Below are 24,294 nucleotides of genomic sequence, written 5' to 3'. Positions count from 1 at the left end.
GAGGATGTAAATTGATGAATTAATATTTCCATATATTTGGACTGTAACATACATATTTGCTACCTATCTACAACTTTCAAATACATATCTAGGGGGCTGGGGATTTAGCTCAGGGGCATAAGTGCCTGCCTTGCAAGCAGGCAATCCTGAGTTCGATCCCCGGTACCGATAAAAATGAAAAAGACAAAAAAAAAAAAAATACATATCTAGAAAACCCTCTATTGATTGACTGGATTAGCTACAGAAAACATAAGAGTCCCAGTAGGTCACCGATCCTTAGTTTCAAGAAGTCTGGTACAGTACTTGAATTTTAGTCTTAGCTTTTCTGATAATTTTCACAAATTTTATAGCTTCCATGGACTAGTTTTTTCTGCAAAATAGACAAACACCCCCCAAAACAGCTAAGCTCCAAAAATTTTTCCAGAGACTCAAGGAATTCCAACATTTAAAAAATCTTAAATTCTGAAGTATCAATTCCTGTTTCCCAGTTCCACTTTTCTGTCTTCCTCAACAGATACTGATTTGGGACACCTCTAAATTATATACAGTCAACCAAATAGTTCTCTAGTTTCTGTCACGAGTATGTCCCTCATCTCCTCTGACTGGTGTTGGGTGTCACGCTTGTGGAATGGCATCCTTTTTACTCCACCTCCAACGCCTCTCCTTACTCAATCCCCGTGCTGTGGCTCATCTGGCACATGATAGAGGAATCTCGTTTCCTCCAGGTAGTGCTAGAGTCTGCGCAAACCGACCAACTCTATGTGCTTGTAAACCACTCGAAACCTCAAGGGTTGTTTTTCTATGAAAAAAAAAATGTTTTAAGAAGAGAAAAATAAATCTTTTTTTTAAGCCTTAATGACTCCATTGCACAAATATGTACTTCAAACAAAATAGTGAATTAGTGCACGATGAGTCGGGGACTAAATAAGCAGTATCTCTTACTTAATTCTTGCAATTTTTATGCCCAATACTGTGCTGAGTTCTACAATAATACTATTAATTGTTCTTTTTTTCGGATATCTGGTATCGAACCCAGGACTTCTTGTTTGCCAGGCATGCGCTGCGCTGCTGAGCTTTATCCCCAACCTCACTAATTAATTTTTAAATTCGTCTAAGATCATTCCTGATTCTTGCGGCTGCACTCACAAATCCGCAGGTTGCAATATTCCAGAAGGGCAAAGTTTTCCTAAGAACAGAACCAGAGAACTTCGGCTCCAAGAAAAGCACTCAGAAGCTACCGCCTCCGCGCGGGTCTCGGTGCCAGCGTCCAGGAACAGGACACCTGGATACCACTTTGGCTTCTGGTTGGGCAGCTTGCGGCCCCAGCCCCGCCCCCACCCTCAGGCCGCACCCCCGGCCGTCCCCACTCCCAGCAGGCACCGCGTGAGCAGTGCTGCCCCGCCCCTTGGTTCGTCCCATCTCCTCGCGGCGCTGGAAAGATGGCGGAGCTGGACATCGGGCAGCACTGCCAGGTGGAGCACTGCAGGCAGCGAGGTGATGCCCCAGTGCCCATCCCGGCCACGGGAGAACGAGCCCTTGCTCTTGCACCACGGATGGTGGCGCGGGTGGGGCACTGGCTCTGAGGCCCGGGTAGGGTGCGTCCCCCTGGAATGAGAGTGTGTCAGTGTTTTTTGTGGCTTTTGCTGCCTATGTGCCTTTGGAAGAAACTTGTGACCCCCCACCCCCACCCCCGATCTCCACGCAGTTTCTGCAAACGGACCTTGAGTTCGGTGTAGTTTGTGCACTTGGCCAGAGAAGGCCAAGCGCGCACTGCTGGGTCCTGGAGCCCGTACCGGTTTCTCATGGTGAGCTCCGATGGGTTCCAGAAAGGAGAGGTTTAGGTCTCTGAGAACCACTTTCCAAAACTGTTTACTCATTTTTTGCTCATATCAGATGAAAGAGTTTGGTATTCAGGTTCACAGCCTCAAATGAGAGTATTTGGTGACAAGCCCTTTTACCAGATTCTTAAAGGGGTGGTTATCCTCAAACTTCATTATCCTCTGATGATCATTATCCTCTTCTTGCTCATTCTTTGATCCTGATTGTCATTGTTTGACAAAATATTGATAAAGCATTGATTTTGATACTGGACCCACATAAAACTATAAACTCCCCCCCCCCCTTTTTTTTTTTTTTTTTTTTTTTTTTTTTTTACACAGAAGAGCTTTTAGGCTAGTAAGCTGTATTTTAGAGAGCACTGACACTGGTGATAGTCTCTCTCTACTGAACAGAGTTATCTTGTAGTACAGCCCCAGTAGAGTGGTGCAGGCTTGAGCCTGTGCTATTCATGTAACAGAGAGATTCTTGAAGCATCAGAATCATACAGACTACTTATGTCTTTGGTAGTAGATTTCACTCCAGATCTTTGCGTAGGGTGGCAAATGGGTTTCATCCGCCCTGCAACTTTAGGCATCGGTAGCAAGTTCCTGAATCAATGTGTTGAAAAAGACTTTGAGGTTTATCCCAAATTCAGTGTGAGGGTCATAACTTATTAGATACTTTGGGCATGACAAAAGGTCAAGTGACATAGTCCTTGCTAGGTTCTTGTTACTCATAATGTTCTGTAGATGTATCTTCCACTATATTACCTGTAATCACCAGCCACTCAGCAGGTAACAAGCTTGTTTTCTTACAGTCTTTTCTTACTGAAGCTTAGCCATTTGGATTTTGACTATAGATTTGTATATCTGGTGTGCTTGGTTTTCTCTAGTGGGTTAAAAAATATTAGCTACCATGTGTGATACAATTTGTCTTCCTTTTCCACTTCACACTTTTTACCTTTAGTGTAAAAATCTGACAGATCTCTTTTGGACCAGTGTAAATGAGTTAAATTGAATATCCTAAATTTTATCTAGCTCTTAGATAAATAGAAAAGTGATGTCAGAAGCTAGGAAATTATCTTGATTTTAGCCCTTGCCCTTGGATTCTCCAGGTTTACATTTAATATTTACTTAGTTACCAAAAGACTCAAGATAGCAAGTGCGTACTGTTTTACATGTTGAAAATGACATAAGCTTTGGCAAATAGTACATGCTTCAGTTTCTCTTATTGAAATACATAACCTTCACTTTTATCTCTTTTATTGGCTACAAATTAGTGGGTTTCATTTTGTCAAGTTTGTACGTGGATATGACATGCTTTTATCCTTTTCACCAACCCACATCATCATTCTTGCCCCACCCTCCCCCTTTTTTTCCTATTTTAAGGCACTGAGGATTTCAGTAAGTTTGTTTTGTTTGTAGCCATCCTCCCATTACCCACCCTTCCACCCTTTTTCCTGCCTAGTCCCCTCCCCTCCCTCTTACTCCTTTCTTTTGGCTTAATAATAGATTCCTTGCTATTCTTTTTTAGAGTCTGGAGTGCATTCTTTGTTTGTCTGAGTCTGACTTTGTATCACTCAATGTGATAAATCCAGATCCATCCATTTCCTGCAAGAATGAGAATGAGAATTTCATTATTCCTTGTGACTGAATAATAATATTCTATTTCTAGGTATACCACATTTTCTTTATTTACCCATCTGTTGATGGGTACTTAGTCTGGTTCCATATATTTGTTGTGAACTACACCACAATAAATTTGGCCTCTTTATTGTATGCTGAGTATGGTTTCAGGTATATATATCTAGGCGTGATATGGCTGGATCAAATGATTTTACTGAGGAGCCTCCATACTGACTTCCAGAGAGGATCTACTAAAGTACATTCCAGCCAGCAGCATAGACAGCCCCACCACCATCCTCACCATTTATTGTTTTTTGCATTCTTAATGCTAGCCATCAAGACTGGGTTTAAATGGAAGCTAAAAGTAGTGGTTTACTGGTTGGTTGGTTGGTTGGTTGATTGGTTTTTGAGACAGGGCCTTTCTATGTCGTTTGGGCTGGCCTTGAACTCCCACTATGTGGACCAGTCTGGCCTTAAACTTGTGGCAGTCCTCCTGCCTCAGCCTCCTAAGTGCTGGAATTACAGGTACATGCCACCATGCCCAACTTCAGTGTAGTTTTGATATGCATATCCCTAATGACTAAAAATGTCAAACAGTTTTTCACGTACTTACTGTTTGAGCTTCTTTTGAGTATTGTCTGTTCAGTTCAGTTGCCTGTTAATTGTCTATTTGATTTTTTTAGGTTTACATTTTTTGAATACTATATACATTCTACATATTAATCCTATGTTGAAAGTGTAGTTGGTAAAAATTTTCTTTCATACTGTGGGCTGTTTCTTTGCTCTGTCAGTCATTTTTCCTTGCTGTGCAGAAACTTTAATTCACTGTGATCCATTTGTTGACTCTGTTGTTTCCTGTGCTATTGAAGGTCCTATTCAGGAAGTCTTTGTGCTTATAGCTTCAAGTGTTTCTTCTATGTTTTGTTGTAGCACTTTCAAAGATGTAGGTCTTATATTCAGACCTTTTATTCATTTTGAATTGACTTTTGAATCAGGTTAGAGAAAGGGGTCTAGTTTCAATCTTCTAGTTTTTCCAGCATTATCTGCTAAAGAGGCTGTCTTTTCTACAGGGTTTTGTTTTGTTTTTTTGATTCTTTTGTCCAGAATCAGCTGGCTGTAGTTGCCATTCTGTTCAGTGTTCTCTATTCTGTTCTGCTGATGTATGTGTCCATTTTTGTGAGTGGAATTTTTTTTTGACCTTTTTTCTCAAGTAGCCCATTATTAACATATACTGAATTATAATGTTCATTGTATATCCTAGTACATGGCTGAGTTCATTTATCATCTATAAAAATCTTTTGTTAGAATCCTTAGGATCTTCTAAGTTAAGATCATATCATCTGGAAACTATGATAATTTAACTTCTTTTCCTACTTGTATCTTTTTAGTTTTTTTCTCTTGCCTAATTGTTCCAGCTAAAATTTTAAGGAGTGGGTCCGAGATGTTCCTTAGCAGCCCAGTGCCTGCCTGGCAAGCATGAGGTTGTAAGTTCAATCCCCTCACAAAATAGAATAGAGTAGAGCAGAGCAGACTGGTAAAGAATAGATTTTTAAGGACTACGTTGAATAAAAGTGGAGAGAGAAGAATAGATATCTTTGCCTTGTTCCTGATGTATACTTAATTTCTCAAGATGGAACTGAAGCTGTCATAGCAACACTGACAGTTTATCAAACCCACTTCTATGTAAAGGAAGACTTATTTAGACTCTTATTCTACAAGCATGATTACCCAGGGGTCCCTTTTGGTTAAAATACAATCTATCTTGGATTAAGATAGCTTGTAGAGTGAGATCTTTTCAAGGCAGTTGTAACTTTAGTCTCTAAAGAGTGACTAAAAAGTACCTTCTGGGTTTCATTTTGTAAAAGTAGTGCTGTTGAGTGTGTCCAGCCTTCCTTAGTGCCACAGTGTAATGTAATATTAAGTATGCTGAAAACAGTTTAGAAGGTGGGTAATTTTAGCTGGTGTTTAATGGTTAGTTGCCACATATAAGAATGAATATTTGTACATGCTTTCCAAAACTTCATTTCCTAACTTGATTGCTTCTTAGTTGCTTGCTCCTAATGTAGTTGTTTGTCAACCACAAGGAAGTAGTTCCAACAGTTAACTTTGAAGTATCAGTCCATTTATTGAATTTCTGGAAGCTTTTTCAAAGCATATCTCCCTGGTGTATTCTAGAATTGAGCATATTCAAAAAAGTTAATTGTCATAATTATTTCTTAGTAATTATAGTTACCATATTGTTATTCCGGTATTTTACACGTATTTGGATTTTATAATTACTTGCTGAGGTAGGTGTGACCCACAGCATAGAGATCTATATATACATATGCGTACCTCTTATCTAAACGTATATACACATGCTTTATGCTTTGTGTATGTATGTATGTGTTTACTTCTCTGTATTAGCTAACAGTTTTAGGTCTGGGAGTATGTATGTATAACATGCATGGAGAGGGAGATATATACATATATATATACACACAATATCTTACAGTCACATACACTATATACTCTTACTATATGTATAAAATGTGTATATCTCACCAAAACTTTACTATTAAGGAACTGACTTAATAGAGCTTCATTAGTAAGCGGTGAAATCAAAATTAAATCCCCAGATTTGTGATTTGCAGAAGTTTTACAATATAAAATCTTTAGAAAGAACATCTAGTAAATTTGGAAATACAGGGAAAAGAAAGAAAAAGAAAAATGCCATCAAAACTTCTTTTCATATCAAATAAAGCCACAACAAGTAACATCTGTCACCTATTTGACACTTCTTTCCAGAGTTAATAAAGTTGTCATGACTTTTGTTTAATAATGATTATGTGGTGATATATTAGAAAATTAGTCCAAAAGAGAAGTTCTTCTGCAAAGGTGGACCAATCTTTTAAGATGTGTATACTGTACTATATCTCCTTAAGATTCTTTTTCTATTAGAAAACTAAATCAAAAGCAGATATTGACCAGTACTTACCCTATTTCCTCCAATTTTAGATTTTCTTCCATTTGTATGTGATGGTTGTTCAGGAATATTTTGGTAAGTTAAATTTTTATGTGGGACTTGGGAGTAATTTCAGTATTTCTAATACAGGGTTAATTTTTTTTTTTTGTACTACGATTCGAATTCACAACTGCATGCTTGCAAGCAGGCACTTATGCTGCTGAGCTAAATCCCTGGCCCAGGGTTAATCTTTTAAAAATATAATCATTTGAAATAATTTCAGCCATTAATATGTAGTGATTACTTGGGTGAAAAAAGAAACTCGATTAGTCATAGGCTCTGATTACTTATGCATCTATGTGATTCATCTTTCAACTTGTAGAAATGTGATATTTATGAATTAAAGAATATGGTAAAAATCCAGCTCTGATTGTTACTCTTTAGGCTTTAAAATTTTTGAAACTATAGCTGTTCCATCTTTAATTTTTCTGGCATTTTATTTTTATATAAAAAGTTATTAACATTGTGTGGGAACAGTATATCTTAGGAATACCATATTAAAATAGCTTGAGTTGCCACAGTTATCTTTAAGTGCATTATTTGTTTGCATTTAAATAAATGCTATTTTTTTTTAATATGTTTAAGCCTTGAACACAGAAGCAGGGAATCTCATGGTTGTCCTGAGGTATGTTAATGTAATCGGTTACTATTTATTTGTTTTTATGCAGTTTCATTCAGAATTTGATTAAATTATGGCTAGTCAAGGCACTAGAGATTAAAGTTTGATATCCTAAAATGATTAGATAAAGTGGATTTTCCTTCATTTAATATTTTTCTTCTTTCTTTAAGAAAAATTAGTTTACTTGGCATTTACAAGTTTTTATCGTCATAATTATTATTCCTGAACATTTCTGTTTTAGTAGCCCACTTAGCCTTAGACTGTGTATTTATAAGTTAGAATGAATGCCATCATTTAGTCCTTCCATTTCATTATTTCAGTGCTGTGCTTATTTTACTCATATCTGGTCATAGTATTCCTTGTAAGTTTTTCTGGCTCAGTCAGCCTTAGATAAATTTATAATTCAACAAAATCCCTATCCTAATTCCAGACAAACTGATAAATTTAAAAGGGGGTGACAGATAGAAGTCAAAATAGCACCTTTATTACTGATAGTGAGTAAATTGAATGTTGAAGCTTAATGTAAAGCCAAGGGGTCTGTGGAAGAAAGTTGGAATTCGGCTGACTTAGACATAGCAATACTGGACCAGGTTAGCCTTCCTGCAAGCCCTTCAATTTCAAAAAGAAAAAGCTGTGTTTACCATGCCTAGGGTCAAAATTTGCTTAAACTTGGCAAATAGCTACATTGCATCACATGTCTTTTAAACAGAGAGAGGCAGGAAGTTAAACTGAATTTACCATGTAATAAGAAGCATTTGTCTCTAACAACATACAGGTGGTATTTATTCCTGCTTACCATTTATCAAGCACTTTTCTCAGGATTTTTACATCTGTTCTCTCAGGTTATGTGAGTTCAGTCAGACTATAAGCCTTTCAATCCTTTTTTTTTCTTTTTTTTTTTATTGGTATAAGGGATGGAACTCATGACCTCGTGCTCGCCAGGCAGAGTCTTATACTGCTGAGCTAAATCCTTGGCCTTTTAAGGGATTTATTTAAAGAAAATTAAAAACTCCTTAATGTGATATCAGGAAGTATTCATATGTTGTAAAATTTATTGATGTTTCTTATATAGTTTATAAATTTTTCATGTTTTCTTTTTTTATTTTATTCCTGTGAATTAACCTTGAAACTATTCAGTCTGATTAGTTAAAGAATTAAAAGAATTTTAATAGGTCATTGCAACAAATTTGGAAGGATATTTACATTAATTCCTGCAAAATGCAGCTGTGATTAATCCAAAAGAATTTCCTCTGTTGACAGTTTTGAAGATTTTATTTCCCTAAATTTATTTAACTCAAGACACTTTGTTACTTAATGCTCAGGAGCTTGGCTGATGTGGGTTTATTTTTATTAATTTATATTTAGTGTTGCAAAATCTTGTTTTTCTCTGATCTAATTTATAGCATTGAAAATAGTGTATGATTATGAAAATTATCCTTAAACTCAGCCTCATGGATAAATATATAATTTTAAAGTGTTCTACCCACTAAATTAAGTGTGCAATCCCCTAAAACGGATATAGAAAGTAGTTATCATTTGCCATTTGGGATTGATGAAATGATCATCCAAGTGTATTTTATTATGAGGGCATCTTTGTATGAGCCTATTGCAATGTAGAAGATTAAGAAAAGTCATTTCAGTTGAGCATAGAAAATTAATATGCACAGTATGAAAATTTAAAAGAACAGCACAGTATCATACATTATGTGAGAGTGTGTGTATTGATCTCATAAAGTTAAGTGAAAATGATATGAGTGCTACATTCCAAAATAGACTCATAAATTTGGTTTAAATGTGACCTGTAATGCTGTTTTTTCCTTTTTTACATTTGCAGGTGACTGTAATCAGTGAGAAACCAAAGATAGATACACATGAATCTTACCCATGCTCATTCAAGGACTGTGCTGCAAGAGAGCTTGTGGCAGTTATATGCCCATATTGTGAGAAGAATTTTTGCCTAAGGTGGCTCACTTAGACTATTCAAGCTTTGTATATCTGTTTAAGTTGCATACCAATATATGAAGTGGTATCACTCTTCTGTTGTTCATAGACACCGTCATCAACCAGATCATGAGTGTGAAAAACTAGAGACCCCAAAGCCTCGAATGACTGCCACTCAAACACTTGTTAAAAACATTATTGGTAAGTGTTTAGAAAGCTCATTTTGGTGCTTTCCTTATTGCTGTGTGGTCTGTTTATTTCAGAGCACCTACCTCTTATAGCTTATTACCAGTTATAGAATATATTACTAACAGGCCCAGTGGCAACAATTTATAATTTGATGACATTCTTGTGATAGTGTTTTGCACAAGGGCTACCTTACCAATGATAATTTGTATATTGTGACTACCCTACCAGATGGTGTCTTCTGCTGGGCTGCTTAGATTGGCTTGTTAGTTATTATGGCTAGATATTCATGAAATTGCATAATGGATTGCTTTCTCTATAGAATAAACTCTTATAAACCTCCTATTGACTGTGCTAGGAATACTCTTGGGTAATATGAAGTATCAGGAAAAAACAAATTGTCCTTGGTTACTTTCTCATTACAGAGACACAATACCTAACAACACAATTGTAAGGAAGAAAGGTTTATTTTGGCTCACAGTTTATAGAGGTTTCAGTTCATAGTTAGCTGGCTCCAAAATAGGGCATCATGACATGGTGGTGGGGAACAGAGAGTGATCAGGGGAGGAGGGAGAGAGATACACTCTCTAGGCCACACTCTCAGTGACCTGCCTCCTCCCACGAGGCTTCACCTCCCAATATCACAGTTAGCCAGAAACTTACAACCTCCATGATCCAGTTGCCCACTAGAGCCCTACATATGAGCACATGAGCCTTAGAGGGGGCATTGAGATGTAAATCATAACCATATGCATGAGTTAATCTCTCTACCAATATGTCAGTTCAGCAGAATTTTCATTCTAGATTAAGGATAGTACTAAATCTTAAATTTTTTATGTAGAAACATTAGTGGCTATGTCATATCAAGTAGTCTTATGTTAGAAAGAAACACATACCAGTAAATTTGTTGATATGGAAATTGGTTATGTGAGTTGTGAGGAACCTGTGGCATGCATGCTGCAGCAAACTGTTTATAATCATTGAAAACCCTGAAAGGTTTGCTATCAGTGGTTAGATCAACCTCAGTGAAACTTTTCCAGTAGCAATATAAAGTATTTTAACTTGCAAAGTGAATGTGGTTTCTGTGCACTTCTATTGTGTGTAATTTATGTGTGTTATGGGATTATAATTAGCAGTTGTTTTACTGGAAAAGGCAGTATAAAAGTTCCTAATGTGTTTACACGCTTACATTTATTTCTTAGATTCCAAGACAGAAGAAACAAAAAATAAACGACGGAAAGGCGCAAAAAATAGTGAAACAGCTGCAAAGGTTGCACTGATGAAATTAAAGATGCATGCTGATGGGGATAAGTCATTGCCACAGGTTGGTCTTGAGAGTGAAAAACAAAAATTTGGCCTCTGATGCCAAATTTTTGGAACATGGTTCTCTGCAGCTTTCTCCTCTGAGCAAAGATTTTCACTTTTGCAGTTTTGAGGCTATAAAGGATGGAGACCTACTGCTTCCTGGAATGCCCCTAGCAATCTTTTTTATTTATCTGTTCCTTCTCAGCCATCAGAGTCTCAGCTCTGTCTTTACAATCCATAGCTTTACTGGAGTTTTCCTTCTGGCCAAACTCACAGCATTTTAAATCATCCTGCTGGGCTTTTTGCTCTTTTTTGCAACATAAATCTGGCTAAAATCCACCAATAGTCATGCCACTGCCTCAACATTAGATTGCTTTGAAATTTCTTTTGTCAGATTAATCAGTCCTCCTTAGTCTCAGTCTCAAGCAGAGTCTCTGGACATGAGCAAAATGCAGACAAACTTTCTGCCAACCCATTACATACATCATATACATCATGTGGAGTCCAGAAAAAACCCAATGCAGTCTTTCTTCCCAGCAACAACGTCCTGAGCTTGATCTTTATAGGCGGGCTTTTTCAGGCAACATTTCCAAACCTTTCCAAACTATTTCCATAAGCCAATTCCAAAGGTTTTTGAACCACATGGTCAAGTATAGTCACATCAACTACCCCACTTCTCTGGTACCAGATTCTGTCTTAGTTACTTTTTACTTGTCACTGTGACAGAATACCTTGACATCCAGAGTTAGGGAAGGAAAGGTTTATTTCTCACAGTTCTTGGAGGTTACAGTCCATACTTTGTTGGCTCCAAGGCAGTGTGGCGTGGCAGGGCAGCCATTCATGGCTGCTGCAAACAGCAAGGCACAAACCCACAAGAAAGAGTGACACAACTTCTTCCTGCTGACCTATCGTATCCTGGCTCTACCCCTGGTGTGTGAAGCACTTACACCACCAATATGTGTGCTAGACAGTGAACCAATCACAAACATTAGATTTGATTCGTCCATAATTGCATGAGGCTTGGGGGCCACAGAGATAAACCATGACAGGCACACATGGTAAGGTAATGCTTACCATATTCAATTACATTATCTTTTTCTTAAGTTTATTCTTAGACTTTTTATAATTTTTATTGCCATTGTCAAAATTTTGCTGCTTTCTTATCTGTTATTGTATTGACCTTTTATTCAACAAATACACTTGAAATGGTTTCATACTTTGTAGATTTCTGTGTGATCGTGTCTTCTGTAAATTCCAGTTTTTCAAGGATTTTCCCCCAAATTATCTTTTTTTTAATCCTCCCTTTATTATTAGTACTGAGATCCCCACAACAGTGTTAACTGATAGTTAAATAATACAAGAAACAGAAATCTTCATCTTTTTTTGGTGGTGGTGGTGCTAGAGAATGAAGTCAAGGCCTCCAGCAAGCCAGGCGGGTACTGTGCTTCACCCTTGAGCTGCATCCCATCCCTTCATCATATTCCTAACTGCAGTGTAAATCTTTCTAAAGATTCATCAACTGTAGCCTCTGTCATACTGAAAACACTTCTGTTCTTAGTTTGCTGGGCATCTATACGATAAACAGATATTAAACTTCACTAGAAGTTTTTTCATACTTCTAGTAAAATAATCATTTTTCCCTTTACCAATGTGATAAATTATGTTGATTGTTGTTGTTGTTAAATCAGCCACACAATTCCAGGGTGAAGCACTTGACTCACTGACAAATATTTTAAAATATAGTGCTAAATTTACTTGCTAATTTTTAAAAATTTAGTATTGCTTAAGTGACGTTAGTACCAACATTATACTCTTTTTTCTTTGTGCTGGTTGTAAAGATTAGGATTATAACACTGAATTGTCATAACCTTTTACATCTGGGGATTTTTTTGTTTTTGTTTTTGTTTTCATTTTTGTTTTGTACCAGGAATTTAACCCTGGGCCTCATGCATGCTAGGCAAGCACTTTGCCACTGAGCTGCATTGCTGACTGTTAGCTCTTTTGTGAGGGGAGAATTTTGAATACTATTCTAGTGTGTTAAATGGTTTCTGGTTTATTTAGCTGTCTATTTCTTTTGAAGTCAATTTTGGTAAATATTTTTCTTAAAAGGTTGTTAGAAATCAATTTTCTAGGTTTTTTTGTTATAAAGTTCCTCATGTTATTCCTTTATAATTGCAAATCTCTATTGTTTTTCGTCATTCCATTTTATTCTTAACATTCATCGTTTTACTTTTTATCTCTTAATAGTCTTGCTAGAGATGTCTAGTTTTTGCTAGTCTTTTCAAAGGACCATGTTTTAATTTGTGTTCATCTATATTGTATTTCTGTTTTGTGATTCAGTATTTTCTGCTCAAAATTTCATTTTTTCTGGTGTTTAGGTTTTATCTAATGTTCATTTTCCAACGGGTCTCACATAGAATGGTGAATGCAGTGTAGATGTTCTCTTTATTTTGATAGGAGTTCAAATATAGAAGTCTCAAGAATAGTACAAAGAACTTTTGCATATTTTGTACTCAAATGCACAAATTATTTTTATTTTTCCCTACTTACTTTAATATTTGCAATCTCTGTCCCTGTACGTGTATCCTTGTGTGTTTGTGTATGTGAGAGAGGCTGTGTATGCTAATTTTTGATGTGTTTGATCTATCAGTTTCTGAGACAAATGTGATACTAAACTCTCCAATGCTGGATGTGTTTTTGTCTTTTTTCCTGTAGCTCTAAAGGTTTGCTAGGTTGTATATTATTAAACGTTTACAGTTTGTTCATTTGGTGGATCTTTGTGATTTTACCTCAGATTGTATTTTCAATTATAATACTGTTTTATTAGCTTCCTTTTGGTAAATATTTAACTGTTTTTTTTCATTCTTTTATATTCAGCTTTCCCTTGTTTTGTTTTAGTGTCTCTTGTAAGCAGCATATAGCTGGAGTGTATTTTTTAAATCCAGTTTTATAGTATCTCTTTTACAGATGAGTTAAACTCATTTGTATTTATTGTGATTGCTGGTATGTTTGAATATATTTCTTCTCTTTTGTATTTTCTGCTCATTTGCTTTTTATTTCTTTTTTTTTCTTTCCTGTCATCTGTTTTCTTATTTGAATTTTCTATATTTCCTTTTATTTTATTGGTTTGGAAACCATTGATTAGTTTTCTAGTTTTTGTGATTATTCATAATGTACTTTTTAAAAAAAATTTACTAGTTTTTAAAATTACAAAAGCAGTACATTTAACAAATTAACTATTAGAAGATGGTATGAGAAAGGAAAAAAAAAGCCAAACACACATTCCTTATCCCTCATCTATTTCTTTCTTTCTTTCTTTTTTTTTTTTTTTTTTTTTTTGGTACTGGGTATCAAATCTATGACCTCACACTTACCAGGCAAGCACTTGAGCCACTGAGCTAAATCCCTAGCCCTCCCTCATCCATTTCTATCCCATTTAATTAGTTATTCTCTAGACAATATCTAGAGATTGTTACAAGCAGGGATAGAATGTACTGATGTCTAATGGATTGAGAGTAGGGCTGCTTGTAAATATCTGGTGGTGCACAGGAAGGTGCCCAAAACAGTTTTCTGGTCCAAAATGTTCTTAATGGGCTGGAAATCTGGTTTAGTGCTAAACGCTTGACAGCATGTGCAAGGCTCTGAGTTCAGTACCTAGTACTGCAAAACATGATGGCACTGGCAAAGTTGATAAGAACTAGCCCAAATTATCCAGTCAATAATATCATTCATACTAATTTGCAGTTTTTTTTTTTTTTTTTACTTAATACATGATTAAAAAAAATCTCTTTAATAGCACTAGACTTTGTCTTAGGCACTGTTTTAAAATGTGTCTTCCTTGTAACAGGCTAATGAGGTATGCACTATCACATATGAGAAAACTCAGGCACAAAAAAGGATTAAATTACTTGCCAGTAACATGAATTGTAGAGAGAACTACGCATTGAAACAAGGCTTCAGAAACTGTTTTCTTAACAGCCTTAGCTCTATGTTATGAAACATTTTCCAAGTCTGTTGACAGCTTTTCCCCTTATCTCTAATATTTAGATATATATGTGGATGTAAGTATAGATACAAAGATACATGGGTGCAAATGTGTTTATATATACATATACTTTCATGGGTTTTGTGTATTATAGCACACATACATACTTTAAGTGTTACGTATTAGAAATTATTCATCCATCTCAACTTTATGATTACTATATCCAAATTTAAAAAGACCTCTCAATATTTTCTTATTACCACTCTCGGACAAATATGAGAACAAATGACAGCCTGTAACAGAAAATGTTAAAACATTTGAAAAGTAAAAGATAACACAGCCTGGTCTTAGAATGTGCTTTTTACCTCCCTCCTTTAGCATGGGAAATAGATACAAAGTGAGAATTTGGCTGTTTTTTTTTTAAAAGGCCTCTCTGTTTTTTTGTCAGGATTTTTTATCCTATTTGCCTTTTCCACCTGAAAATTCTATCTACTGCCTGCTGACGAGATGCCAGTAGTAACAAGCAGAAAACCTCAATACATTGAATGATTTCTATGAAGTTACATGAAGTAACTTCATAGAAATTCAATTTCTAATCAACATCTATTAGCAAAGTGATTTGGGGTCTGATTTTAGGCCTGACTCAGAACAGTTCTTAAAGATTTACTTTGGCTTTGCATTATATGACTTACATAAATTGGAGTGAAATATTTTTACGATATCACCTTCCTAGTAATCTTTATATGTCTTTTTATTTATTCAGATCATGTTTTATTACCTTATTCTCTTTTTCTTTTGTACCAGGTGTTGATCCCAGGGCTTGCACACTGAGCTAGATCCCAAATCCTTTTTATCTTTAATTTTGAGACATGATCTAGCTAACTTTCTCAGGCTCAGCTTGAATCTGGAATCTTTCATTCCCAGCCTCTCAGAGTGCTGCACTTAGGGGCATACCACATCACACTCTGCTTTCGTCATTTTTACCATGTATTATTTTAGGGTTTTTGTGAATAGAATATTTCCCTCACCTCTGTGCTAATAGGTGGAGGGAAAAGTCTTGATTTTTGTGTATATCTTATTCAGCCATTTTATCAAATTTTTTATTTGATTTTATGGTTCTTTTTATAACTATCTTCAATTTTTTTGAGGAATATCAATACTGATTTCTGTAATGATTGTAATAATTTATATTCTCACCAACAATGAAGAAGGGTTCCCCCCACCAGTCTCACTGTCATTTTTTACCTGATTTCTTGATGACAGCTTTCTTTCTAGAGTAATATAGTCTCAATGTTATTTTAATTTTTATTTTTCCAATGGCCAGAGATGTTGAACACTTTTCCATCTTGAATTTACTGGCCATTTGTATTTCTTCTAAGAAATATCTATTCATTTTAATCACTCATTTTTTGATTGGGTCCTTTATTGGAGGGGGGTCTAATTTTTTTGAGTTCTTTTCATATTTTATATATTAGTACCCTGTCCAAGGAAAAACTGGCAGTGTTTTTTTCATATTGTAGGTTGTCTCTTCTCTCTGGTGGTTATTTCCTTTACTGTGAAGAAGCTTTTCAATTTGATATGATCCCATTTGTTGATTCCTGATGTAATCTGTTGTGTAATTGGAATTCTTCTCAGAATGTCTTTGCCTATGCCCCCAAGAGTTGTACCTATTTTATCTTAGAGCAGATTAAGTGTTTCTGTTTAGTATTTAGATCTTCAATCCTTTTTTATTTTACTTTAGTATGTGGTGAGATGAGTCTAGATTCAATCTTCTGTATATGGATAACCATTTTTTCCAGTACCATTTGTTAAAGTGGCTATATTTCCTCCAGTTGTGTTTGGTCCTATTATTTTGATCAAGTAGCTGAATGTGCTTGAAGTTATGTCTACAGCTAGTATCTTGTTGAGGACTTTTCTCTCAGTGTTCATTAAAGAGATTGACCTGTGCTCTTTTTTGGAATCAAAGAAATGCTAGTTTTAGGAATGACTTTTAGAGTATTCTGCCCCTTTTGATTTCATTAAAGAATTTGAGGTATATTGGTATTAGGTTTCCCATAAAGCTCTTATAGAATTTGCGTGTGAATCCATTGGGACCTGGGCTTTTTTAGTTGGTAATTTTTTATTACTTGTTTAATTTTGTGTTTGATACTGGAGTATTTAGAATTTTATGTCTTCTTGGTTCAGCTTTGGTAGTTCATATGTATCTAGGAATCTATTAATTTCTTCTGAATTCTCCATTTTACTAGAGTACAGGTTCTCAATATAGTTACTAATAATCTTCTTGATTTTGGCAAAGTTCATTGTGATTTCACCTTTACATTTGTAATTACCTAGAGGTTTGTCTAGTTTGTTTACTTTTTCAAAGTACCGTATTCATTGATTCTTTGTATTTTTTTAAGTCTCCATTTCATTAATTTCTGCTCTGATCTGTATAATTTTCTTCCGTATACTAGCCTTGGATTTAGATTATTCTTGCTTTTCTAGGACCTTGAGGTGTATTATTAGATTATTTGGGCTCGTTCTGTTTTGCTCATGTGGGCTTTCACAACTATAAACTTCCCTCTTAGGACTATTTTTGTTGTTTCCCTTTGGTCGAGGTAGTTGTACTGACATTGTTGATTCTAAGAGCCAGTTTCTTTCTTGATTTTTCTGTGTTTCATATAATTTCTAGTTTCATTCAGTGTTATTTGAAATATGTGTGGGGTAATTTTGATTTTTTTGCATGTACTTACACAAACTTTATGGGCTAGCATGTGGTCTGTTTTGGAGACAGTCCCACATGCTATTAAGAAGAATATGTATTCTGTTGTTGTTGGGTAGAACACTCTGTAGGTTGCTGTTAAGTTCATTTGTTTGAAGATTTGGTTCAACCCTTGATTTTTGTCTAGTTGATCTGTTTGTGACAGTTAGCTGTTGTGACAATCTAGCTGTTTCTGAGCACAACTCCCTGTTATAATTGTGTTAGTATCTGTTCAATTTTTATATGTCCAATAGTGTTTGTTTTATGAAGTTAGGTGCATTGGTGTTTGGTGTGTGTATGTTTATAATTGTTATAGTTTCCCGTTGAATTGTTCACTAAAGTAGTATGTAGCAAACTGCTTTGCCTCTTCTGATCAGTTTAGGCCTAAAGTCACTCTGTCTGAAATTACAATAGCTACTCTTGCTGTTTTCCAGATTCTGGTACATGGGGTATTGTTTTCCATTCTTTGACTTTTTTTAATCTGAGCATTTCTTTTTTGATTAAATGTATTTCATGTAGTCTGTATGTCATTGAGTTTTTTTCTTGATCAGTTCTGCCAGTCTGTGTCTCTTGACCCTTCTAAATGAGACTTCTCACATTTAGAGTTATTATTAAAAGTTACTGACTTGTTACTGTCATCACATTATTTTCTATTGCAGTTTCTCCCTCTCCTCTTTCTGCTTAACTGCTTACCTTGCTTGGTGTAGGTATTAGATTTTCTGGCATTGGCTTCATTGCCTCTTTCCAGGATATTCATGAAAATTTTCTGTGATGCTGGATTGTTGGTCATCACAGTTTGTGTTTGGATGTCCCCCTGAAGCCTCATGTAGTCATGGAGGCAGCTGAGTCTATTCGTTTATTGTTTAGTGCTAGGATTGGCAGTGTGAGTACGCACCCACCCAGGGATGAATAGCCTGCATAAGGGAGGGAAGGAGACATACTTTTCCCTTTTGCCCTTTTGCTCTGGTCACTTGTGGTAGCAGCTATGAATGATGTCCCTCAGCCATGCCACCCTACGTGGAGCCAACTAGGTATACACAGAAACCTCCAAAAACTGTAAGTTAAATAAACCTTTCCTTCCTTCATTTTGAGCGTCAAGTATATGTCTCAGCAATGAAAGAAAAGTAACCAGCACAGTGGACATGTGTTTTTTGTTGTTCTTAGTCATGAAAATATTTATTTATCAATTTTGAAAGAGCATTTCGCAGGATATCTAAATCTAGGTTGGAAGTTATTATCTTTAAGGACTTGAAACATTTCATTTGAAATTCCTGGCCTTGAAGATTTCTGTTGAGGTCTGCTGTAAGACAGTATGTTTTTATAAGTGATTTGTTGCTTTTCTCTGCTTTCAAAATTCTGTCCTTATGTTGGATTTCTGGCATTTTGACTGTGATGTGATGTGAAGAGTTTCACATTTTTTTTTTTTGTCTTTTTCATTTTTATCGGTACCAGGGATCAAACTCACGACTGCCTGCTTGCAAGGCAGGCGCTTATGCAGCTGAGCTAAATCCCCAGCCCCCAAGAGTTTCACTTTTGATCATGACTGTTAGGAGTTCTCGGCATGTTTAAATCCCCCAATATTTAGAAATTTTTCTGGTTTTTTAATATTCTTTGTGCTGTCTTCTGATTTTTTAATTATTTCAGTTAAACTTAGATTAGTCTTGTGTTTCTAGCAGTGTTGGGTCCTTTTTTCATGTTCTCTTATTGTTTCCAAGATATGTCTGAGTAACCAGTCTTTGAAGCATTCCTACCTTCTGTCCTTAATTTTCTGTCCTTATTTTAGTTACTTCTGTTGCCTATACTTTCAGTGTAATTTTTAATCTGAATTTTTGTTTGTGACCTTCCCACGAACTCTGGTTCTTTGATAAACTGATAGAGTGTAATTGTCCCTGTACCCCAGTTTTCTGGGAATGAACTACAGTATTAATGATGTCTAAATGGTAATCCTAGAATTGGAACATAGAGAAAACCTATTGACAACTATGCAACCTCAGCAATGTCAAGTGAATTAACAATAGTGATATTATCCAAGTTAAAGTGGATACTGATATACCACTATAGATACTGACATACCATTATGGATATTGACAACCCATTATGGATTATTTTTCTATGCTTAAAGGTGGTACTTTATTAGTTCTTAATATACCACCTTTAACCATAGAAAAATAATCCATAATCATAGTATAAGCAAGATAAACCAAATATTGACATAAGCAGTTGAATATTAAATACAATTAAATATACTTCCACTTGTGATAGAATTCAATGTAGTAACATAGATTTAACCCATCTAAAGATTAATAAAACTTAATGATTACACTATTAAAGATTCAGAGGGTTGGAAGTGGGAAAATGCAAAAAGAAAAATTAAAACAGTGGGAGATGAGAGCGAAGTGAGACAAAGGATGCTATTGTGGAGTAGAAGGGTATTTCTAGAATTAGGTAAAGGTAACAGGAAAAAGCAGCAAGGAATGAAAGAAAAAAGTAGTATAGAGAGCAAAAAAGGAAAAGAAAACGAGTAAAAAAAATCCACAAACAGAAAACACTTTGTTTTTGTTTGTTTGGTTTTTGTTGTGTATTCACAAGTGAGTGGTTTCCTTTTAGGATCTGGATTTTAGGAGTCCAGCAAGTCTAGCTTTTCTTTGCCTTCCTTTACTGCAGGTGGGTTTATACGAAGCACCCCCTATTCCCGAGGCCCCTCGGTTTATCCTCGGCTGTGTCAGTGTCCACACCAAGATGTGTCCTTGCTCACGTGGGTGGATAAGGAAGCCACTCAGATCTAGCTGTTTCTGAGCACAACTCAAGCTGGCCCAACCATGGTGGAGGGTAGGGGCCGTGTCCTTCCCTGCCAAAATCTAAACTTCTCAGAGAATCTCCTTCCCACCTTTCTGAGGCTATCTCCATGGCTCCCTCTCACCACATCATTGTGGAAAAGTAGAGTGGAGTTGCGTATGTAAATTGTTTTTTAGTTCTTTTGAGTCCCAGATTTAAATAATTAACCCCTTCCCAAAATAGCACCTTATCAAGCACTCTCTGGTAACACGGCAGATGCCTGCATGTGAATCACTCTCTGGCTGTGCCGTCCTGTGGAAGGAAAACCCTTGTGCCGCTTTTAGCCAGGACTTGGCTGCCTTTTCTTCTATATCGACAGCAGTAGGTGCTTACCTTGCTTCTGGGGAGCCAGTTTCCCCTCCCCAGAGTCACAGGAGCCGGAGATAGTGTCCCACTTGTTTTCTTTTTCTCTGTGTTGTAAACCATCTAGCTGTTCAACTTTTCTGTAGCTGCTAATTTTTCTTATCAGTTTCTTCCACATTTCTGGTGATCTGCTTCTCTTTTTTTTCTTTTATTATTTGAATATTTGTATTTTGTTTCATTTACACTCTTGGTTTTATAGCTTTCTTGTTCCTTTTTATGGATATTATTCCTTAATTTCTCTCTTTGTACATGTGATATAACTTAGCTTAGTGTCTTTTTAAAGTTCAGTTTTCATTTTCCCCTGATAAGTTAATCTTCAATCTGTTTTAAATTTTAGTTTATTGACTCTGTTTTCCTGTTGAATGAGAGATTCTTTCTGTATTTGTCTCCCTCCCCTTACATACCACTCCCTGAGTAGCCATTTTATGTTTTTTTTCCTCAGCCTACCCACCAAGAACTTCATTAAAATGCAGATTAGAGATTGGAAGTTTGTGTTTCTGCCCAGTGGAAATTTTTAGATTATTACAGATGTACTTACTGAGCTGAAGACCTTGGCTTTGTTCACCATCACAAGGTTATATCTATGGTTTTCTACATTCCTGAATACTGATTGCTATTGCAATGGCCCAAGTCAGCAGTGAACAGTTATTGTCCTTTCCTAGACCCTGTGTTGCCCCCTAGTCTCTGCCTCCCAGCAGTGAGCTGACCAGGGAACAGGATCTTCATCTCGGTGCAACATTACCATTCACCCCTAGTCGGAGCTTTTGGACTTCTTCTTTTCTGGAGCCTTGACTGTCAGTGCATCCTTTTTTATCTCATTTTTTAAAAAATGAGATTACTATATCTTTTTAATACTTATGCTATTACTACTTTGTTTGTTGTAGCAAGATTGGTTTGATTACAGAATTGGCCCAAAGCTTGGGATTTCCAGGGATTTTTGTTTGTTTGTTTCATTTTTTCTTGGAGTGCTTGTTATCCATAATACATCTAAATTCCTCAGTACTAAGATGGGAATTTTTGAAGCTGATTTTTCTTAAAATAATTGTGATCTTTTCTGGAGATGCCTGAGTTACATCAAAATTTTTATTGAAATAGGAATTGATTCATAATGCCAGCACTTTTTATTTTTAAATGAGCATGTTTTATTGCATGTAAGTTATATCTCAACAAACATAAATGAGTAGAAAGAAAGAGGTAAGAGTGAGAAGACATGCTCAGCAGAGGTTACTTAAATTACCTACACAAAATGTGGTAACTATGCCAATAAATCAATAAGAGAACTATTGCCAAACATATGCCTGAGATTTATGAAAAAAGCCCAAATTTCTTCTCAACATAATGACATGTTTAACTGTACAAATAATGAGTGACGTATAAGCTAAAGCAAAAGCATGACCCAACCACAAGAAGAATGAGAGCTAAATCTTAAGATCTCATTGTTGCAGAGCTAGTAAGTATATGAGAAAGGTGAATTCTCCTACATAGTACTGTGGGAAAGCCTGCACTTTTTGAAGCAGTTTTTAGAAATCCAGAAAGAAACTTAAACTTTTCTTCCCTCTTACTTCTTTCCACATTTATTTTGTTTTGCTGTGTTGACCTGCTTGACCTCATTCTCAATCCTCCTGCCCCCATCTCCCAAATGTAGCTGGGATTATGGGAATATGACAGTCTTGTATTTCCTTTATTAATTTTGCTATCTCTCAATATGTAGTAAAGTTATTTGCACGGGAAATGTTATATGTGTCAAGAATCCTTCACTTGGAAGTAACCAAACTTGCTTGTAGTACAATTAAAATAAATTTGCTACCTGGACATAATAGTGTAGGTCTGTAAGTCTAGCTACTCAAGAAGTTGATAAGAATATCAAGTTTGAGGCCAGCCTCAATAACTTAGAGACCCTGTCTCAAAACAAAATAAATACAAAGGCTGGTGTAATGACCAAATTTAGGAGCTCAAATCATGCTAAAAATGTCCTTCCATTTTCTTCTCACTTTGTATGTTGAACTCATTTTTTCCAATTTGAGGCTATTTTTTCCACACTGATTCAGCAATGACTAAGGGGTGGGTACAAGTGATAAAGACAGACAACTTCAGATGTAAGTCAAAAAGACTTTAAAAACTCAGAGAAAGCCAGGTATGGTAATCCAGCCACTCAGGAGATTGAGGCCAATGTCACAAGTTTGAGGCCAGCCTGCCCTGTGTAAGGAGACCTTGTCAAACTCAGAAAGAAAAAGAGCTCCCTCTAGTTTTTGGACTTAAAATCTTAGGAAAAGACCTTGCGTGGCCTAGATTCAGTGACAGATGTACCTGTCTTTTAACAGTTTGCTCTCCCCAGGGTCTTGGGTCTTAAACCCATGCATTTAGGTAGATGCTGATGTACTATGATTGGTCTTCTCACTAAACCTTACATTATCTGATGGGAATCCTTCTGTGACCACAAGAAAAGAAGGGATATCATCAAACAAAAAAAAGAGGTCTTATGTCTTATACAATCTGTATTTTAATCTTTTATTTTCACAGGCAGAAAGAATTTACTTTCAAGTTTTCTTACCTAAGGGGAGCAAAGACAAGAGCAAACCTATGTTCTTTTGCCACCGATGGAGCATTGGGAAGGTGATAGACTTTGCAGCTTCACTTGCCAGTCTTAAAAACGACAATAACAAATTAGCAGCTAAGGTAACATCTAGTCACAAAATTTCTGAGTTTTAGGATATTCTATTCAAGCAACATGTTTGCTTATTACAATGTGATTTTATTTTTCTTTCAACAGAAGTTAAGATTGTGTCATATTTCTTCAGGAGAAGCTTTACCCTTGGATCATAGTTTGGAAACCTGGCTTGCTAAGGAAGATTGTCCTTTATATAATGGTGGAAATATTATTTTGGAATATCTTAATGATGATGAACAGTATTTAAAAAATATTGATTCTTACTTATAGTAGTCAAAGGTTAAGCCAGAAATCACAAGGAAAATATTATGTACCTGTTTAGTCAGTGTCTTTTTTTTTTTTTTTTTTGTATTTTTCTTTTTTATCGGTACCGGGGATCGAACTCACGACTGTCTGCTTGCAAGGCAGGCCCTTTTGCCGCTGAGCTAAATCCCCAGCCCCTAGTCAGTGTCTTTTACCAGAGATATTATTCACTTTTTTCAAAGTTGCTTTTTAATTTATTTCCATTATGTTATAGTTTACATTATCAGTTTTCCGTTAATTTTGAGTTTTTGTGTTTTAAAGTTTATACTAATAATTGGTAGCAAATTCTTGGATTTGATTAGCTTTTTTATTAAGTTATACTTTAGAAATATCAGTATGAGTATACTGAGATATTTGGTTAATGTCAGGTATTGCTTGGCTATGGCTGTGCTCCATGTCATCTTCCTCTCAGGATCTAAGCTGTAAAACAACCCCTTTTGGGGACTTTCCCATTCTTTCAGCAGAGGGAGGAGATAGCAGATGTTTCCACTAAATCTCAAAGAGAGTCACAAGATCAAGCCTAGCATTATAAGGCCTAAAGTATAACCTTTACTGTCTGCCTACACCATGAGGTGTAAATCAGTGTTTAAATGAATTATTGAAACTAAGAGATCATATCATTCAATTTTCTAAATTTTTGAGTGAGGACTATTAGGCCTGGATTGGGAAAATTATTTTCTTGGTATCACCTAACAGCATTGGGGCAAATTTCTAATAAAGAACCTCCTCAAGTTGGAGTCATCTTTTATGTCTGTATGACTGTATTACAAATGAAACATGGGATAGTTCACCTTCATTACAATCTGTATATATCAAAGCAAAGCATATGTCGAAAGCAACATTTTACCAATAAAGTGGAATAAATGCACCTGACTGGTAGTTTCTGTCTATACCCAATGAAG

At 35.9% G+C, this 24,294-nt stretch overlaps 1 protein-coding gene across 1 annotated transcript; it reads left to right on the top strand.

Annotated features, from left to right (window-relative positions):
• Positions 1 to 1,381: 1,381 nt before the first annotated feature.
• Zfand1 (zinc finger AN1-type containing 1) lies at positions 1,382 to 24,260 on the top strand. The gene is made up of 8 exons (XM_063257501.1): positions 1,382 to 1,494; positions 6,441 to 6,483; positions 7,033 to 7,072; positions 8,901 to 9,028; positions 9,117 to 9,208; positions 10,396 to 10,517; positions 22,942 to 23,097; positions 23,192 to 24,260. Exons 1-8 carry the CDS (start codon positions 1,440 to 1,442, stop codon positions 23,357 to 23,359), a joined length of 804 nt encoding a protein of 267 aa, XP_063113571.1. The 5' UTR covers positions 1,382 to 1,439; the 3' UTR covers positions 23,360 to 24,260.
• Positions 24,261 to 24,294: the final 34 nt, after the last annotated feature.

The sequence above is a fragment of the Cavia porcellus genome, unplaced genomic scaffold (assembly GCF_034190915.1).
Source record: "Cavia porcellus strain 051 isolate PalLab524CR breed Dunkin Hartley unplaced genomic scaffold, mCavPor4.1 scaffold_10, whole genome shotgun sequence".
NCBI lineage: Eukaryota > Metazoa > Chordata > Mammalia > Rodentia > Caviidae > Cavia > Cavia porcellus.
The sequence above is the reverse complement of the archived record's forward strand: the minus strand, read 5'-3'. Positions and strand labels throughout refer to the sequence as shown.